At 66.6% G+C, this 12,480-nt stretch overlaps 5 protein-coding genes and 1 non-coding gene across 6 annotated transcripts; 5 read left to right on the top strand and 1 right to left on the bottom strand.

Moving 5' to 3' along the window:
• Positions 1-823: 823 nt before the first annotated feature.
• RHOBADRAFT_t33 lies at positions 824-921 on the top strand. Its single transcript has one exon. It is a non-coding gene; the product is annotated as a tRNA-Asn (tRNA).
• Positions 922-1,607: 686 nt separating this feature from the next.
• Positions 1,608-3,525, bottom strand: RHOBADRAFT_64757 (uncharacterized protein). Its single transcript, XM_018418574.1, has 9 exons — positions 3,417-3,525; positions 3,284-3,336; positions 3,115-3,160; positions 2,863-3,014; positions 2,709-2,785; positions 2,265-2,615; positions 2,146-2,200; positions 1,977-2,079; positions 1,608-1,894 (listed from the first exon to the last, which is right to left on the bottom strand). The coding sequence occupies exons 1-9, from the start codon at positions 3,514-3,516 to the stop codon at positions 1,686-1,688; spliced, it is 1,146 nt and encodes a 381-aa protein (XP_018272504.1). The 5' UTR covers positions 3,517-3,525; the 3' UTR covers positions 1,608-1,685.
• Positions 3,526-3,868: 343 nt separating this feature from the next.
• On the top strand, positions 3,869-5,876 carry RHOBADRAFT_52461 (uncharacterized protein; the record flags this gene model as incomplete). Its single annotated transcript, XM_018416348.1, has 5 exons — positions 3,869-3,947; positions 4,050-4,427; positions 4,493-5,293; positions 5,367-5,467; positions 5,539-5,876. The coding sequence occupies 5 exons, from the start codon at positions 3,869-3,871 to the stop codon at positions 5,749-5,751; spliced, it is 1,572 nt and encodes a 523-aa protein (XP_018272503.1). The 3' UTR covers positions 5,752-5,876.
• A 127-nt stretch (positions 5,877-6,003) lies between these two features.
• On the top strand, positions 6,004-8,080 carry RHOBADRAFT_52460 (uncharacterized protein; the record flags this gene model as incomplete). The annotated part of the gene is made up of 11 exons (XM_018416347.1): positions 6,004-6,084; positions 6,235-6,308; positions 6,416-6,514; positions 6,595-6,704; positions 6,785-6,887; positions 6,957-6,966; positions 7,035-7,125; positions 7,203-7,511; positions 7,574-7,641; positions 7,710-7,809; positions 7,886-8,080. 11 exons carry the CDS (start codon positions 6,004-6,006, stop codon positions 8,029-8,031), a joined length of 1,191 nt encoding a protein of 396 aa, XP_018272502.1. The 3' UTR covers positions 8,032-8,080.
• A 1,578-nt stretch (positions 8,081-9,658) lies between these two features.
• RHOBADRAFT_64755 (uncharacterized protein) lies at positions 9,659-10,248 on the top strand. The gene is made up of 2 exons (XM_018418573.1): positions 9,659-9,718; positions 9,800-10,248. Exons 1-2 carry the CDS (start codon positions 9,696-9,698, stop codon positions 9,948-9,950), a joined length of 174 nt encoding a protein of 57 aa, XP_018272501.1. The 5' UTR covers positions 9,659-9,695; the 3' UTR covers positions 9,951-10,248.
• Positions 10,249-10,720: 472 nt separating this feature from the next.
• On the top strand, positions 10,721-11,706 carry RHOBADRAFT_35098 (uncharacterized protein; the record flags this gene model as incomplete). The annotated part of the gene is made up of 5 exons (XM_018413255.1): positions 10,721-10,838; positions 10,920-10,983; positions 11,090-11,169; positions 11,243-11,276; positions 11,352-11,706. 5 exons carry the CDS (start codon positions 10,721-10,723, stop codon positions 11,575-11,577), a joined length of 522 nt encoding a protein of 173 aa, XP_018272500.1. The 3' UTR covers positions 11,578-11,706.
• Between the last annotated feature and the right edge of the window lie 774 nt (positions 11,707-12,480).

Raw genomic sequence — 12,480 nt, 5'->3', positions numbered from 1 at the left:
CTCTCCCCCCTCTTTTTTTTTTTCGCTCTCGGCTTGCTGGCGCTCGCTCTTTTGCGGCCGGGAGTATGTGCCCGGAGGGCAGAGGGCCACCGCCGGCGGCCGAGGCCGGCGGGCCGCTCCTCCTCCTCCCCTTGCGTAGCTCTCTCTCTCTCTCTGCAACCTACCTCTCCCTCCCTCTCTCGCCTGAGGTCTCGTGAGAGCGTCGCTGCAGCTCCTGTCCTCCCTGCGATAACGGCAGGTCCGAGGCCCCCACACCTGGATCTTGTAAGTGACTTGCCCTGAAACTCTCCAGCGCCATCATTCACCCTGTCAAGTACCTTCCAGCAACTGGACAAGCCCCTGCCAAAAGATCTATCCGCAACTGGAACGGCAGGCCTCCTTGCAGGGAGGACAAGGGCTGCACCAACGCTCTCACAAGATCTCAGGCAAGAGAGGGAGGCGTAGGTCGCACAGAGAGAGAGAGAGAGACAGAGAGAGAGAGAGAGCTAGGCAAGGGCAGGAGGAGCAGTCCGCTGGCCTTGGCCACTGGCCACAACATCAAGGCACAGCGTTTCCCCGACCACACTGCAAAAGACCGCCGGGGAACAGCGCAGCAGTGTGCGCTTAAGAGGCAGCCCGGAACCCTGGATTTTCCACTTCTCTGCCCGCTTGCCCTGGTGCTGGGCATCCAGCAACGTGCCCACTTTCCTTTGAGCAGACGTCAAGAATCTGCAAAGGCATACAGGGAAGAGGAGAGGAGCCCCTGTCAGCGCGAAAGCGAAAGCCAGCTTATTAAATGCCGGTATTGACGGGGATGCCACACTGCAAAGTGCCATTCAGCCGCGTCTTCGTAGCTCAGTTGGTTAGAGCGTCCGACTGTTACCGCAACCTGTTGCACAGTCGCCCATCGGGAGGTCGACAGTTCAAACCTGTCCGAGGACGTCCTTTTTTGCCGCACCGCGCGCTCAGGCACCCTGCTCACGACAAAGCTCGCCATGCGTTGCTTGCCTCGGCACATTCTCCTGCTTGCTCCAGGCAAGGGTTAGCAGGGGCAGGACACGACGAGTCAGGCAAGACAGCCTGCCAGGAAGCCTCGGCAAAAATCCGTGCGGCCGGTCAGGCTGGTTTTGGCGCACGTCGCTGTAGACCGGCGGCATGCGCTATCGCACGGCGTCAAGCGCACTGTGTCATTCATTCTGGCAAGCTGAGGCAGCCGACTGCACCGCAACAGCGGAAGCAGGGAGCGAGCGGCCCGAGTACGTCGACGCACGGACCTCGCGGGACAGACTCGTTGCTGCCGGCGCTCAGGACTACTATTCCTAGGTAGTCAAAGACTCGCTTTGTGCTCATACTGCGCCGTCTGTCCGACGCTGGTAGCGAGCTGCGAGCGGCGACTCAAGCCCGCGAGCTCTGCACGACTGCCGCCTGTCAAGCTCGGAACCCACCCAGCCAGCAAGCGGCCTCTGCGCTGCCAGCCGTAGCGCAAAAGAGCGCACGACCCTCGCGAGTCGCTTGCTCTCTCGCAGCAAGGCTCGGTCGCTCCGAGTTGAGTCGCTCGCACCAGCTCCATGGCTCGCCGAGCGCTCTCGCTCGCGCTCTCAGCTCTCGCGCACACACACAGCGCCAAGAGAGACACAAGGAAGCTGAGATTGCGGGCACGAGTGGGGGGGGGGGGGTAAAACACACGGGGACCTCGACCTGTCCATCTACGCCTTCTTGGGCTCGGCCGCACCGGTGGTCGGGAGACCCATGTAGACCTTGAACGAGTCGTAGATGAGCCACTGGAGGGCGGTGAGGGTACCGATCATGAAGATACGGGTGCCGAGGCCGGCCCAGAGACCGCCGAAGCCGATCTCCGAGTAGATGCTGCCGACCGAGGGCTTGACCTGGCCAGGCTTGACCGGGGCGTTGAGCTCTGTGGGGGCGATGAGGGGTCAGTGAGTCGGTCCGGGAGAGGGCGCCGAGAACGAGAGAGGGAGGGAGGGAGCGGGACGCACTCGAGACCATGGTGTCGGCGGGGTGCGAGACGACGGCGCAGAAGACACCGGCGATGTAACCGGCGGTGGCCGAGACACCGAGCTGCTCGAGCTTGTTGTAGGTCTGCGAGAGAGAGACAGAGTCAGTAAAGGGCTCGAGCGAGGCAGAGAGGGAAACGAGGCGACGCACCTCCTTGGGCTTGCCGATGGCGTTGTAGATGGCGGCGACGGTCGCCTCGAACGACCTGCATGGCGAGAGCGGGGTCAACCACAGACTCGAGAAAAGGGAGAGACGCGAGCGGGACGCACCAGAACTTCATCATGGTGTAAGGGATCTGACGTCCCCAGAGCGACGGGAGCGACTTGAAGAGCGCGCCGGCACCCTCGGTGGCGACGACCTTCTGGAGGCCCGAGACGGCGCCCGACGCGAACGGCGGGAAGGTGGTCTGGATGCGGACCTTGACCGTCTCCATGGGGACGAGGGCCATGTCGGCGAGGAACTCGGCCGAGGCCGAACCGGCGAGGAAGATGGCGTCCTTGTACTTGACGGCGTTCTCCGGGCCGGCCATGTCCGAGTAGGTCTTCTTGAAGAACTCGTAGAAGCCGTACTTGGCGGCGCCCTGCATCGAGTAACCGATGAGGGTCGGGGTGAAGCCGGTGCTGCACGCGAGCGAGTCGACGAGGACGACGGTCAGTACGAACGGGCCTGGCGGAGCGCCTCGACGTGAAGGAGAGAGAGAGCAGGGGACGCACTAGAGGCCGCGGACACCACCCTCGGCGTGGATCTTCTTCCAGCCGTCCATGTTGGACTTGTAGAGGTTCTTGTCAACCTGCGGCGCGCGAAAGGTCAGCTCGCCGGGTCGCACGCGAGAGGCTCGACGAGAACGCAAGAGAGAAGGGTGCGCACCTGCTTGCGGCACTTGACGAGGTCGAGCGGGGTGACGAAGCCGTGAGTCGCACCGCACGCGACGGCACCGCCGAGGGCGCAAGTGTAGTAGTACTTGCTCGAGTAGAGCTCGATCTTGCCCGGGGCGGCCTTGGACGCGGTCTTGGCGGCGCCTGCAGAGCGAGAGCGGGTCAGTTCCGGGTCGCTCGAGGAGGAGGGTCGAGTCGCGCGCCAGCCGACCGCCGCGCCCAAGGCGAGAGAGGGGGGACGCACTGTCCTTGGCCTGCGCGAGCGCACCCTTGGCCTTGTCCTCAGCCGACTGCGAGCGAGCGAGAGCAAAGGGTCAGTGTATGCGACAGGCGACGAGATGAGAGCCCCGAGTGCGGCCGAGGGCGAACGAGCACGGAGCCTCGGCGAGGGCGCGAGAGAGAGTGGGACGCACCTGGGCGGCACCCTGGGCCTTGTTGGCGAGGGCGTCGGCCTTGGCCTTGGCGTCTGCAGGGGCGCAAGAGGCGATGTGAGCCGCGGTCGGCGCGGGCGGGTGGGACCAAGGCGAGGGGGACAAGAAGGCGCACCGTCGACAACCGAGGCGCCGATGCCGCCGAGGGAGAAGGACGGGAGGGCCGGGGTGGCGAAGGCGCCCGAGAAGAAGTTGCTCGCAATCGCAGCGACCATGGTGCTCTGTAGAGGGACGGGGAGGAGACGACGGAGGGGAGAGGAGGCCTCTCGTTTGCGAGCGCGAGCCTGACGGAGGCCTCGCCGCCGAGACACCTCGCACGCTTTCAACTGAGGACTGGACTGCGCAGGTCCAGTCGGTCAAGCATCCCTTCAATACGCTATCCACCAGCCTTGCCCGACCACGACCGAGAGAGACGACGACACCGCCTGCTCGCGGCGCCTTGCTCCGCCTCCCTCTCGCTCATCGCTCAGCACCGGCTGCACCGACGCCTGCCCGCCCACTTACCAGCGTCGCCCTCACCTAGACCAACCTTACCGCCAGCCGCGCACACGAGCACAAGCCGCCAACATGCAGCCGAGGCCGGCACGAACACACCACCGCGTCCTCTCGGGCGCAGCCGCGCTCGCCAACTGTCTGACTGCAGGAGGTGAGCACCAGGATCTCTTCCACGTGCTGCGCGAGCGCACGTGTCGGCAAGGGACGCACTTGCGACGCTCGAGGTGGCTGACCGCCGGCTCTTCCCCCACAGCGCCCTTCGTCTTCGCCCTCTTCTCGCCCCAGCTCCAGTCGGCCCTGCAGGTCACCGCGTCCAAGGTCAACCTGATCGCGTCGTCCGCCATCCTCGGCGAGTACGCTCTCGCCGCCTACTTTGGCTCGCTCGCCGACCGCCGCGGCCCCGGCGCCGTCTCGTTCGTGTCGGCCGCCCTCTTCGCGACGGGCTTCAGCGGCCTCGTGTGGCGGTACAAGCTCGCCCTGTCGCGCGAGCTCGAGGGCGCACCGCCGCACGACGCCGAGTGGGTCGTCGTCGCCTCGTGCTGGTTCTTCGTCGGGTGCGGCACGGCCGCGTCGTACTTTGCCGGCATCATCTCGCTCGCCAAGTCGACGCCGGCGAGGCATTCAGGCCTCGGTGCGTCCTCCTTCCTCTGCGACTATTCAGCCCCGGTCTCTGACACAGCATCGCCGCGTTCGCAGCCATCGGCGTCCCGTGCGCCGTGTTTGGCCTGTCGCCCCTCTTCCTGTCGAGCGTCGCGTCGTTCTTCACGACGGCGAGCAGCGTCGACGGTCGGCGCGACATGCTCGACGTCGCCAAGTACCTCACCTGCATCGGCGTCCTCCTCACCTTTGTCAACCTCGTCGGCGGCTTCCTGATTCAGGAGTTGCCGTGGGAGGAGAACCTCGACAAGCCCTTCGTCGACGTCGTCGAGCCATTCGGCGACGGTGACGACGAGTGCGGCGTCGACCAGTACGGGCCCGACTCGGGCTTCGACTCGTCGGCCACTCGGCCCGTCGGCGCCGACCAGGTCCCGACCGAGCGCACGGCCCTCCTCGGCGCCTCGACAGCCCCGTCGTCGAGCGTCACAACGCCGAGCGGGTCCCTGCGCGCCTTGGTCTCGAGCTCGTCGTTCTGGCTCCTTGGCGCCGTCGTCCTCCTCGCGACCGGGCCCTGCGAGATGTACATGGCCAGCCTCGGCTCAGTCGTCTCGTCGCTCTCGCGCTCGCCCGCGCTCCACGCCGCCGCGCCGATCAGCGCCCTCGCCCTGCGCAAGCGCCACATCGCCGTCATCTCGGTCGTCAACACGCTGTGGCGCCTCGTCGTCGGCGGCGCGTCCGACTACCTCGCGGCGGCCGGCCCGGACAAGGACCGCCAGCCGGCGTGGCGTCGCCAGGTGCGCCTCGTCTTTGTCGCGGTCGCGTGTGTTGGTCTCGCGGCGGCGTACGGCTGGGGCGCGACGGGCTTGGCGACGCCGGCGGGCCTGTGGGTCATCACGTTCGGTGCGTCTCGCTCTCGGTTCTCCTTCCTCAGTCTCTCGCGCCGAGCGCAACCGACACATACTCTCCCACACAGTCACGGCCGTCGCGTACGGCACCATCTTCACGCTCACGCCTGCGCTCGTCCGCACTCGATGGAGCCCGGCCGACTTTGGGAGGAACTGGGGGCTCTTGACCGTGCGTCCACCCTCTCGCACCTTTGTCACCCCAAATGAGCCCTCGCTGACCCGTTCTTGTCGCGCCTGCAGTGGTTCTCGGCCGTCGGCGCCCTCGTTTTTACGCCCTTGTTCGGCGTTCTGCGCGACCTCGCGACCGACGGCACGGGCGAGGGCTCGTCGTGCACGAGCACGCGGTGCTACCGCCCGATCTTTGCCCTGTCAGCCGTCAGCGCCACCCTCGCGACGGCCCTGGTCGGCTTGCTGGCGACGAGGTGGGCGAGGCGGACCGGCGCGAGCGCCTGAGCGGCTCGCTCGCGTTCACCGTGTTTTTTGTTTTATCTGGGTCCGCCAAGAGCGTCTCTGCCTTGCCTTTGTTGTTGTAGATTCCCTCCTCACCGTCCGTTATGCGACGGCGAGTTTCTCACTCGACATGCGCGGCTCGGGAAGTTGCCGAGCGCCGGCGGAGGAGAGCGACTCGCGAGCGCTTCCTCGGGCATTCTCTCAGCCACCACTGCACGACCCGCACAGCTCTCCACCTACCGACATAGAGCAACCATGGCCGTCTACATCGCAGCTGGCAAGCGCACGGCGTTCGGCGCGTTCGGTGGAGCGCTCAAGAGCCACACGGCGTCGCAGGTGCGTCAGCTGTTCCTCGAGCGATGCGCGACGCTACAGGGGCGGTGGATAGGGCTGGCAGGAGGGCCTTACGCTGGGCCTAGCGTGCTGCAAGCCCCGCCTCGTTCGAACGCCGCTGACCCACCCCCACCCCACTCTCCGCGTCGACAGCTCGGCGGTTTCGCGGGCAAGGCGGCGCTCGCAGAGCTGCCCGAGGGCACCAAGGTCGACTCTGTCATCTTCGGGTGCGTCCCTTGTCCTCTCGCCTGTCCTGTCGCAGGCCGAGACTGACGATGCCGCACCCTTCCCTCCCGCTCCCTCCCTCGCGCGGTTCGACGTGATTGCTCGACAGCCAAGTTCTCTACTCGGACCCGTCGGCCGCCTACCTCGCGAGGCATGTCGGCCACCTCTCGGGCGTCCCGCACGACGTCCCGGCCTTGACCGTCAACCGGTGCGCCGCCCCCCTTGTTCCTCTCCTTCCCGCCCTTCTCGCTCGCGCGGGAGCTGACATGCCCCGGTCCTCGTCCACAGCCTGTGCGGCAGCGGCTTCCAGGCGGTTATCAACGCGGCGCAGGAGATCAAGCTCGGCGAGTCGCACGTCGTCCTCACCGGCGGCGTCGACAACATGTCGCTGTCGCCCTGTGCGTCTCGCTCTTGGCTGTTGCTCTCGTCCTCCTCCTTGAATGGGCGAACGCAGCTGACCAGTCGCCTCTCGACATAGACAACCTGTCTGGCGCCTCGCGCTTTGGCAACAAGTACGGCGTCGACCTCAAGCTCGAGGACTCGCTCGCGCAGGCCCTCACCGACCGCGTTCCGAACCCGACGTGCGCCGCGTCGTCCCCCTTTCTCCTTCAGTGGGATACAGTACTGACGACTTGCTTCCTCGCACACAGACCGATGGGCATGTGAGTCGACAAGTGCGACCGTGGCCTCGGAGAAGGAGAAGGAACCTGACTTGCCCTCTCGCTCGCAGCACGGCGGAGAACCTCGCGACCAAGTACGGCATCACGCGTGAGCAGTGCGACCAGTACGCGCTCCAGAGCCAGCAGCGGTGGAAGAAGGGTGCGTTCCCTCGCCTCCCCTCGCACCCGCCGACTCTCGAGGCAGTTCAGCTCACTCAGTCTCTCCTCTCCCTGCAGCCCTCGATGCCGGCGCGTTCGAGGCCGAGATCACGCCCGTCCAGCTCCCGCCCAAGAAGCGCGGCGGCGAGCCCATCACGTTCAAGCAAGACGAGCACCCTCGCCCGCAGGCGACGCTCGAGCAGCTCGGCAAGCTCCCCGCCGTCTTTGCCAAGAACGGCACCGTCTCGGCCGGCAACGCGAGCGGCATCTGCGACGGTGCGGCGGCCAACGTCGTCGTGAGCGAGGAGGCCGTCAAGCGCTACGGCCTCAAGCCGCTCGCAAAGGTCGTCGCGTACCACATCAACGCCGTCGACCCGACCATCATGGGTGCGTCGGCGCCTCTCCCTCGTCTCTCGACTCGGTCCCTCGCTCACATCCGGCCCCTGCAGGCATCGGCCCCGTCGAGGGCATCCGCGGCGTCCTCAAGAAGGCGGGCCTGACCATCGACGACATTGACGTGCGTCCCTGTCCCTCACCCTCTCTCTTCCCTGCCGCAGCATCCTGACTGACTGCCTCGACCTGCAGCTGTTCGACATCAACGAGGCGTTCGCCGCCCAGTGGCTCTCGGTCCAGAAGGAGCTCGGCCTGCCCAACGAGAAGTCGAACGTCAACGGTGGCGCCATCGGTCCGTCCTCTCTCCCCCACAGATGCCCCTCTGCTGTCGGCGCCTGGACTGACCAGCAGCGTCCCCCGTCGTGCAGCTCTCGGCCACCCGCTCGCGGCATCTGGCGCGCGCATCACGGCCAACCTCGTGCACACGCTACACCGCCTGCAGAAGCGGTACGCGATCGGCTCGGCGTGCATCGGCGGCGGGCAGGCGACGACGCTCCTCCTCGAGCGGGTCTGAGGTCGACGAGCGAGGAGCAAGCTTTGCAGTGCAGTGTCTTTGTGCCGTGCTTTCGGGCTCGACGGCGAGCGAGAGCGGCCCGAGAGCGTCCAAGGCAGCACGTGAGCGGCTGCGCCCGAAGAGAAGGGAGCGGCCGACTCGAGAAAAGCGGTCCTGGCGCTGCTGCCGAGCTGTGGCGAGCGCTGTGAGCGATGTCAGTCTCGAGCGAGGGGCCGAGCGATGACTTCGCCCGAGACGCGCCTCGCGGGCGGGTCAACGCGTCTCGTCGTCCTCCGACGTCCTCCCACGCTCCCCTCGACCATCGCCCACACCCTCCAGCCGCGCCGGACATGTCGCAGCAGTCGCAGCAGTCGCAGGTGGAGGACTTTGTCGCCGAGCGCATGCTCCCGCAGTCGGTCAACGTGCTCCAGGTGCGCCCCCGCCCCCTCGGCCTTGTTTGGTGTCGCCGCTGGCCCGCCCACACCCCAGGGCGAGGCGCATAGACCAGCAGCTGACCCTTGCATGGTGCCACAGGGCAACGGTCTCACGGCCAAGGAGTGCCAGAAGCTCATCGAGGCCGGGTACGCCACCCTCGAATCGGTCGCCTACACCTCGAAGAAGGTCCTCGTCGCGACGGCCAAGGTCTCGGAGGGCAAGGCGGACAAGATCCTCGCTTTCGGTGCGTCCGGCAGTCCGCCTCTCACTGGTGCCGGGGCGACAGCGAGCTAACTCGCCTCGCCTCGCCTCGTCTCGCAGCCGCCAAGCAGATCCCGATGGGATTCACGACCGCGACCGACTAGTGCGTCTCGCTCCTCTACCTACGTACTCGCCAGTCTCTGACGAGCCCTCGTACCGCAGCCACGCCCGCCGCGCCGAGCTCGTCACCCTCACGACCGGCTCGAACGCTCTCGACAACATCCTCGGCGGTGCGTCCCGCTCCTCGTCCTCCCTCCAGTCTCTCGAGCCGCCGAGTACTGACGCTCGACACCCTGTCGCAGGCGGCATCGAGACGGGCTCGATCACCGAGTTGTACGGCGAGTTCCGCACGGGCAAGAGTCAGATCTGCCACCAGCTCGCCGTCACCTGCCAGGTGCGCCCGCCTCTCTCTTCTTCACGCATCGACGCGTCGGCAGGACGTCCGATTAACCCGCTTGTCTCCCAACCCGCAGCTGCCGTGCGACCTCAAGGGCGGCGAGGGCAAGTGCCTGTACATCGACACCGAGGGCACGTTCCGTCCCGAGCGCCTGCTCGCCATCGCCGAGCGCTACGGCATGAACGGCGAGGACGTCCTCGACAACGTCGCGTACGCGCGCGCCTACAACGCCGACCACCAGTCGAACCTCCTTGTCATGGCGGGCGCCATGATGTCCGAGTCGCGGTCCGTCGACTCTAGCCTCCTCGCCTCGCGCCGCCTCCCCCGAACGCGCTCCTGACCTGCCTCTCGCCTGCGTCGCAGCTTCTCGCTCATCATCGTCGACTCGGTCACGTCGCTGTACCGCACCGACTACTCGGGCCGCGGCGAGCTGTCGGCGCGCCAGATGCACCTCGCCAAGTTCCTGCGCAGCCTGCTGCGCCTCGCCGACGAGTTTGGCGTCGCCGTCGTCGTCACGAACCAGGTCGTCGCGAGCGTCGACAATGCGCCGGGCGCGTCGAACGACACGCGCAAGCCGATCGGCGGCAACATCATGGCGCACGCGAGCACGACCCGGTGCGTCCCTCTGCTCCCTCTCTCTCTGTCTCTCTGCGCACCTTCTCGCGACTGACTCTCTGTCGTTGCGTCTGTCCGCAGCGTCTCGATGCGCAAAGGTCGCGGCCCCGAGCGCATTGCGCGCATCGTCGACTCGCCGTCCATGCCCGAGGCGGACGCCAAGTTCCAGATCACGGCGCAGGGCATCACGGACGTGTCGGACGGCAAGGGCGACGCCGAGGAGGACGACTAGGCGCCGTCGTCGCCTCCCTCCTTACTCGCCCCGCCTCGCCTCCCGTCCTTCTCGTCCCTCGCCGTGTCCGACCTCGACCCCGGCCTCGGTCCTCAGCTTCATGTACAGCCGCCCGCATTCTCGTCCCTCTCTCTTTGCGCAGTGCCCCTCTGTCCTTACCCTCGCAGTCCGTGATGTACTTCCCCCCTCCCCCTCCCGCTTGCCTCGCCCTACGCATGTTCCCCTTCCTCGTTCTGGCCTCGCCTCCCTTTCCTCGCCCTGTCTGCGCCACTCGCGCACCTTGCAACCATGTCGTCCTTGCAGCGGTTCGAGAGAAGCAGAGAGCGAGTCGAGCCTCGAGCAAGCAGCGGCGGATGCCGCGGTGCCGACTCGGAGTGGGGAGCGCGAGTAGGAAACGTCGCTCGAGCTGGTTGGGCGTGCCCCGAGAAGGGGAGCGGCAAGCGTCAAGCCTGCGTCCATCACTGCTTCAGCCCGCTTGAGCGAGACGAGCGTATGCTGAGCCGAGAGAGCGACGACGACGAGCGGCTGAGTGAGGCGCTGCGGTTCTCGTCCAGCCACGACGACAGCTACCGACGCCGAGCAACACCGGGGACCTGCCAGCCAGCAACTCCTCCACTCGACCCACCTGCGCGCACCCACTCTCGCTCGTCCGATCCTCTGCGCCACCCTCGCCTCCTCATCTCCCTCCGCCTCTCTCCTCGCGCCAGCTCGCCCCCTCGGCACCGTCCAGACCCCGCCCGCCCAGCATGCCGCCCAAGTCCGCCGCCTCGATGAGCTCGAAGCGGATCGCAAAGGAGCTCACCGACCTCAAGAAGGAGGCGCTCCCGCAAGGGTGCGAGGCCGGCCTCGTCTCGGACGACAACGTCTACGAGTGGGCTGCGAGCATCGGTGAGCTGCTCTCCTTTCTCTCTGCCTCGGACCTGGGCGTGCGCGGGAGCGAGGCTGACTCGGCTTGCCCTTGCCTCGCAGAAGGACCGCCCGACTCGCCGTATGACGGCGGCGTGTTCAACCTGCACATCACGCTCCCTCACGAGTGCGTCCGCCCTCTCTGCATCGTTCGAGTCCTCTAGCACGGACACGGGCGACCATGGCGCGGCAACTCGAGCTGACCCCTCTTCCCACCCCTCCTCGTCCCCCAGCTACCCGTTCCGCCCGCCCAAGGTCGTCTTCACGACCAAGATCTACCACGCCAACGTGAACAACCAGGGCGGCATCTGCCGTGCGTCCCGCCTCGTGCCACACTCGCGCCCGTCGGCCCCAGGACCTGACCAACTCGCTCGCCGCGCCCGCAGTCGACATCCTCAAGAACCAGTGGTCGCCCGCGCTGTACGCCTCGCCTCTCCCTCACTCGTGCACACAGATTCAAGACCTTAACCCTGCACCCTCGTACACGCCACACAGCTCGATTGTCAAGGTCCTCCTCTCGGTCGCGTCGCTCCTCGCCGACCCGAACCCGCACGACCCGCTCATGCCCGACATTGCGCAAAGGTACCTCAAGAACCGCAAGGAGCACGACAAGACGGCCAAAGAGTGGACGCAGCGCTACGCGACCCCGGTCCGCAAGGTGCCCGCCGCCGCCGCCGCCAAGTCGAGCAAGGAGGTCGAGGTCCTCGTCCTCGACGACTGAACCCGCCTTCCTTACTTTTTCCTGCATGCCCCTATCTTTGTCCTGTTCATACCCCTCGCCTTGCAGCTAGCACCCCAACCCCTCGTCCCTGTGCACCTCTCTGCCTCCTCTTTGCCCTCCCTCCCTCTCTCCCTCGTTGTGTTCTCCCCCCGCCCTCGCATCCCCTCGTCCTACGCCCCCCAGCGCGCCCCCTCCCCCTCGTCGATAGCTTCCCTGGTGCTTGTACTATGCCCCTGCAACCCTCGTCCCGTTCCTGCCTCTCGTTCTCCTCTCACTCGAGCTCGACGAGCATGCGGTCGGGCCCAAGTTCCTCGAGCGTTCCTCCCGCTCGACAGGGGCCCGCTCGTACAGGAGCAGTGTCCGAGCCACCCTGGAGCGTGCCTGCGCTCTCGAAACCTCGCTCGACATGTCGCTTCGACGGGCCCGCACAAGCTGCGCCACGATCGGCTCGGTCAATCACGCTCATCTGGTCGCGTCGAGCGCGTCGTTCTCCTCCTCGCGCTGCCTACTTCTCGTTCTTTCTCGCGCTCTCTCTGGGCCTCTCTCTCTCGGTTGCATCTCGTTCTCTCATCGAGACTGTAGCGCCGAGAAGTCGTTAAAGCTCGAGGTGTACTTGCGCCAGCTCGCGAGTTGCAGAGGGAGGGGAAGGCGCCGACTGACGGCGCCTGAGGGAGGGCACGACGGGGGTACGCAAGGAAGGCAAGGAGGGTTGTAAGCGGGTAGGGAGGGCACGAAGGCGTCGAGGGCGTGCGAGGCGAGGGGAGGGAAGTGGAGGAAAGCACGGAGGAGGGAAGGCTCGAAAGCGGCGAGGTCGCTCGACGACGACGACGAGCGCGCCTCAGCGCCCGTCCTGCTGCGGCTGCTCGCGCATGAGGGCGAGCATCCGCGCCGGGACACGCATGG

Source organism: Rhodotorula graminis (assembly GCF_001329695.1).
Source record: "Rhodotorula graminis WP1 unplaced genomic scaffold RHOBAscaffold_4, whole genome shotgun sequence".
NCBI lineage: Eukaryota > Fungi > Basidiomycota > Microbotryomycetes > Sporidiobolales > Sporidiobolaceae > Rhodotorula > Rhodotorula graminis.
This window is presented reverse-complemented; position numbering and strand designations above follow the sequence as displayed.